The following is a 6,526-nucleotide window of genomic DNA, read 5'->3' as shown; positions in this document are numbered from 1 at the left end:
GTTGAAGGTTCGTGTATTTATGATTGTATTTATGAAGTTCGTGGATTTATGATTATATTTTATATTCCAAGATGGCTATACCGATGTTCCGCAGCGTGTATCCGAATTGCGCCTGAAATAATAACTTTAACTTCGATGGTTTTTAAGTTTCGAACAGAAAGTAAAAAAGAACCTCAATATAATTTGATTATTTAAATGAGTATGAAGCGGTTAATTCAGATCAACAATTTTTTTTTAAATATCTATATACATACATATATAAAACATTTTGTCACTATATATATAAATCAATAATGTAAATACTTACGAGAAATAAAGATAGAGAACAAAATAATTATAATTTTTAATTATAATAGTAATTTAATAAATCATGTACAAGATTATATTGGCTTAACACTGGCCATTTAAACATGCGAAGAATAATCAAGCTATAAAAAAATAAGTATATGTAATATGTTTATTTAAGGCTTTACATATATTTATAAAAGACCACATACAAAAGTTTTGACCAAATGGGGGTATTTATTATAATCGTTATTATATTGTTGCTGCCGAGAGTACAAGAAAAATAACCAGTAGGCGTTTGTTCTGTACAACTAAATCTGCGTTTAATTTTGCGAGCCTTCGACTAAAACATTTGATTTCGGTAAGTAAATCTAACATTCTCTATGTTATGAATATAAAACTATTTGAAAGGAATAATATAATAATCGTTTCTGTTGTAATTTTTAGATTTACTGATAAAAAAATGGAGTATCACGGTAAGCTAAACGAATCGAAAACGGTGTCTCCAGTAAATATAAGCTGCGTACCAAATCGTTGCAATAATTACGATCATGTACAATTGCAAATTAATATAAGTAAAATCGTCGACGAAGGCCACGAGACAGGACTATTCACAGGATGTTGGAAAATTGACTTCATTAATGATAACGCACAACCTCCACCTATTTCCCTGATGAACCAAGATAACATACAAGAGAGGGAGTCATTTTATAATGAAGATAATAAACAAAAAAATGTGTCAACCTGTGAGATAAGACGTAACTATTCGCCTGAAAATAATTTTTATGAGAATGAGGTATTTTTACCTCGGCTAAATGGAGAAATAAATGAAAAAGATTCCAAGGAATCGGAGGGATTTTCTTATATGGGCTTAGACACTGAAAACTCTGCATTAAAACAACTTATGTCGCCTGATGTATACTTAAATAAACAGCAAAGAACTGTACTCTTTGACCATGATAACGGTAGTAGAATGACTATTGAAAAAATTGCCGTCGATGATCCCTTGGTGGAATGCATCCCGGAGGCTGTAACTATCTTTAAAGCATCTTTTGGTGAGTTGAGCACTGTGTTAAAAATATATAAACTGCTTTCATTAGTCTTATTTTAGCAGAGATAGGAAGTTTTGTTTTTTGTTCCTACCCGACTTTCTTTTGTTCTTTACGCGATCTCTTTACACTATACTCTTACGTTTTTCACTACAATAAAAAATCAAACTACAATTTCAACTGTAAAATATATAATATATACATGTACAATATAATAATTTTAATTATAAAAATATCAGTATACATGTTGAATAAATGATGTATAGCTATAAATAGATGCTTATAGGAAAAGTTCACACACACATACAACATTTACAAGAATACTTACAAATTTAATTTATGTCTTACGTTATATATATATATATATATATATATATATATATATATATATATACCTATAATCTTTCCTATAAAAAATTACAAATAAAAGAATTGTAAATAATTTAATAAGTTTGCATTATGTATGTACTAATTTTAAAATTTATTACTTAAATATTTATGAACATTTATTGTTACTATACATTACATATATTATATCACGCAATTTGCATTTTAAAATAGTACACGATAGACAAATGAATAGAATAATTATTATTGAAACACTGAACGGCTTTGTCTTTAATTTGTACACGCATTTTCGTAATGAATATTTTGAAAAGTTATTGGAAATGTTTGCGTCATTTTTATTATGCAAGCAGTCTTAATTTATAACAAAGCCAGCTACTAGTTCTTCACGCGATCCTAAGCAAACGTTCGGTGATAATAGTAACTCAACACCTGGAACCACATTATTCAGTATTTAAATAAATGTATTTTTTTATCTCTATATTTCTAAAATCTCTCTAACTGTTGTTATAAACAAAAGTATTCATTTGACTTTTCCTTGCATGCTTACACTTTTTAACAACCTGTTTATTCTTGTTATAGAGTCCGAAAAAAATTCGACCAGAAAAAAATACCACTGCAATAAATGTGAAAGGATATTTGATCAACTATCAACTTTCAAAAAACACGTGGTGAAACACAAGAGAACGGCGAATGGAGACATCCAATACACGTGCACTCAGTGCGGTAAGAAAATAGCAAAGAGGGAGAAGTTCAAAAAGCACTGCCTCGGACACGGTGATCCGGAATTGGAATGCGACAAGTGTTACAAAGTGTTCGCTTCCAAATTCACGCTTCGCACACACCGCAAGATACATACGAGGAAATATCGATGCGGAAATTGCAAGAAGAGGTTCTCCAAATTATTAGATTTAAAAGCCCACGCCACCAATTGCCACTCGGTGACTTCGGAGGATAATGACTGGAAAGACGCAAACGTAAATGACGCAGATGAAATTATTTCCAAAGCCTTGTCAAACAAAATTTTTCTGCTAAATTCAAAAATGGCCAGGATCCAAACAACTAATAAGGTACATTATTTTGTCAATTTTTAAGTTAAATTTAGATGATCATTACTTGAAAGATAAAACAGAAAATGAATTTTGAATAAGGGCTTCGTTATTGAACGAGTATATATATGGTCGCCGACCAATTTAAAATGTAGTACCCGGCGATAAATATTGTACACCGACCTTTGGAAAGAGACAATCGGCTAATTTCGGCTTCGTAGAGCACTATCTCTGTCCTATGTGACGTTTTATCAGTCGTTGTATTTCGTGCAACAGAGATAACGCTCTACGAAGCCGAAATTAGCCGATTGTCTCTTTCCAAACTTCGATGTCCAATATTCATCTCCGGGTACTGTAATTATGATAAAACAAGCTTTCCAATCAATTAAATGATATGATTATATTTAGAGAGTATTGGTGTAGTTCGGTTCAGTTGGTAAATGCCACTGCAAGATATAGGCCTCCGCATAAGATATTTATGGGGAGATATACCATAATGCCCACGCTTGGGAGGCGAGTTGGCGGTTGTAGTGTGATATTTTAGTACGCAAAATACGCTGTTGCCCACCTTTAAAAACTTATTGGTGAGCAGTGATAATCCTATATAAATAATGCACAAAGTGTATTAAGTAAGATTGTATCCCGGAAATCTATCTATTTACAATAAAGAAACGTAAAGCATCTCTTGAAAATTCATTGAAACAACTTAAGTATTACAGAAAACCATGCAAGTTAGATGTTGTTAAATTTCTCTATATTGAAGTCGCAAGTCTCAGTTTTACCGCTGAACTACCATTGTCGAACGGCAGAAGTGAATCATTATAAAAGTAAACAAATAAGAAATAAGTTTTAATTATTTGAAACATTTCATATAAAATAAAATTTCAATATTTACGATTTGGTTGGTTACAAAATCATTTGTTAGTATTTATTATTTTAATAGGAAAACGATTTTTTAACACGTTCACTGCGGCTTGAGGTCGATTCAGCCTCATGGTAAACTTTGCACTGGTGCGGCGCGTAAAACTCGTCGTTTTTTCTCTCTAGTGCGGCTGCTGTTTACACACAACCGTATGAGGTATGACAAAGACAAATATAGCTTTTTTTATGTCTGCGAAGCATTGACTCAATATTGTAAAAAATATTGATCAACATGAGGCAGAAAAGGCCACAACCGCACTACTAGGAAGTTCAGCTTGAGGCTGATTCGACCTCAGCCGCACCAGCTGAAAGTTCTTCAAAATTGGGCCCGCAGTGAACGTGTTAAGAAACCAGATTATACAAGACTGTAACGTTAACATATTATTTTGGTATCACTTCTGTATAATAAGTTCTTCTTTTGTTTTTCTGCACAGAACTGTGACATCTGCAGCAAGACTTTCAGCCGGATCGGAGATCTGAAGAGGCATCTAGTAAAACACGTAGTAACAAGCACTCTCTCCAAAAATCCAGTCGATAAGAATGGATCCCTATCCATCCGGTGCCAGGTCTGTCTGGTAAAGGTCTTCAACGACACAGACGAGTTCAAAGAGCATTTGCGCGAGCATGCAAAACTAGCCCTGTACCGATGTACATATTGTAACAAATCATTTAGCGACTCCAGTAACTTTTCAAAGCATAAGAAGAAACACGCCTTAAAACATTTCCAGTGCGACATTTGCCAGACGAAGTTCAACTCGTGGAATATGATAATACGACATATGGATGTTCACAACAATAATTTGCCGCTAGATTGCTCCTACTGCGACAGGAATTTCTACTTCAAGTCTATGTTGAACAATCACATCAAGAACGCGCACGCGATGGAAGTGTACAATCGCTTCCGTTGCAACTTCTGCCACGGCCACTATGGTACGCAGAAGGAGAAGTCTGACCACGAGTGGCTGGTGCATAAAGTCAGGAAAACCATCGACTGCGGCATGTGCGACTCAAAGTTCAAGAAATACTCCGAACTGAAGAAACACTACAGCTTATGGCACGACATAGACATACCTACTGCTAAGAATTTTTCAACATAGATATCACGCAAGCACAAACATTATGAGTTGAAGTGAGAATAATACAATACATCTATAAATGCTGACACGATTCCCTTGTTAAATAAAGATATTAAACAACCCACAGATAAAATAAAGATATATAAAACGTATTTATGTTCACAAATTCTTCTTCACCATATTATTTAATTTATTTAATTAATAAAAAATTAATATGAACAAACATTTTCAACAATATGAAGAATACAGGGGTCAATATTACTTGTCAACTGTACTTCGAAACACAAGTGTAACAATTGATTACATTTGATAAATAAATAAATAAATACTGTAAGTGTTGTTATCTTTGCTTTTACTATAATATAAAAATTAATATTAGAACGTGATTAATTAAAATTAAATTGTTGCAGAATTATTCTTATATATTATTGTCTTATCATTTAGTAATGTTTTAATACATAGGAAAAGAATTGCTATTAAAAATTAAGTTTGTCTTTACGTTTGAGAATATTAAAGTTTGTAAATTCGCGATTTGAATCTTCTATGTGAGAACCCCGAAATATATAAAAACCTGTAAAGCGCTGGTCAAACGACTACTACAGTAGTGTTGGCAGCTATCTACTCCTCACTGTGGTGGGGAGTAGATAGTGGGGGTAATATACACTCAAATATTGTTTTTAAAGATGTAATAGTTATATAATCAAAATGAATGTAAACCGACCGCGTGACCAATAAATTCATAGAAAGAATAATTTCGTAAGTTTTATTAAACGGTTTTATTTAGTTCGACCCGTACGGAATTTATTTGAATCAAAATTAGAAATTGTAATTTAAACACCTTCCCGTTGTCAGATTGATCTAAAATTTGGTACACACGTTTAATTTAGATGACAATACAATATAATAAAATCAATAACATTATAAATCTAAGATGGCCGCCGATACAAAATGGCGGATTACGTATTTTTCCTTAACCCCCTCAACATGGGTATCAAATGAAAGGGCTACACTAGTAAAACACGATGATTATGTCAAAATTTAAAATTCAAGATGGACGCCGTTCCAATATGGCGGACTAGGTACATATTTTTTCACAACCACCACAATATGGGTATCAAAAAACCATTTAACTTAAAAGTTTTTTAAATGTATTCATTAAGGTTAAGCATAAATATACTCCCGAATTAGAAGATATAGAATATTGTATAAGATTCTTGAAAATCCTTTCTTTCATATTTCTGACCCCTGCGCTGCTGCATCATCCGTCAACAGACAGTCAAATGTATAATATAGCACACTCTCGTATTACTACACGAAAAAACATAAATAATGAGAAAATAGTACAATTATAATATGCACTGTTATATGGAGAATGTATTATGTTATATCGGCACGCTTGTTGTGACAACGTCCACGCACTGCAGTGGTCTACACCATAATGTGTCCTCCCCACCACCGGCACGCGTTATTCACAGCTCGAAACAGACTGGAACAGTCGTAATTAAATACAATAATGTTAATAAAAACTTCATATTAATATTTGTGTTTGTTTTACTATACATTAAACTTGCATAAACTTGACATTTAAAGTTACTATTTTAGGTGTCGTTCGGATACACGCTGCGTATCATCGACATCGTCAATTCGAAACTAAATCTTCTTTGTCCAATGTTTAAGGAAGACTTTCTGCAAACCACCACCAAATCCATGAGCATATTCTGCTACGCTCAAAGGATCACTTTATTTTTCGAATTCGCCGTCATCGATGTCGATAGGGTGGACTTTATATCCATTATACAAA

At 33.0% G+C, this 6,526-nt stretch overlaps 1 protein-coding gene across 1 annotated transcript; it reads left to right on the top strand.

Moving 5' to 3' along the window:
• Positions 1–749: 749 nt before the first annotated feature.
• Positions 750–4,891, top strand: LOC137930586 (zinc finger protein 431-like). Its single transcript, XM_068773884.1, has 3 exons — positions 750–1,340; positions 2,262–2,749; positions 4,084–4,891. Exons 1-3 carry the CDS (start codon positions 959–961, stop codon positions 4,744–4,746), a joined length of 1,533 nt encoding a protein of 510 aa, XP_068629985.1. The 5' UTR covers positions 750–958; the 3' UTR covers positions 4,747–4,891.
• The last annotated feature ends 1,635 nt before the right edge of the window (positions 4,892–6,526 follow it).

Source organism: Battus philenor, unplaced genomic scaffold, assembly GCF_028537555.1.
Source record: "Battus philenor isolate CCGP_79_NKW_IND1 unplaced genomic scaffold, ilBatPhil1.0.hap1 SCAF_11, whole genome shotgun sequence".
Taxonomy (NCBI): domain Eukaryota; kingdom Metazoa; phylum Arthropoda; class Insecta; order Lepidoptera; family Papilionidae; genus Battus; species Battus philenor.
This window is presented reverse-complemented; position numbering and strand designations above follow the sequence as displayed.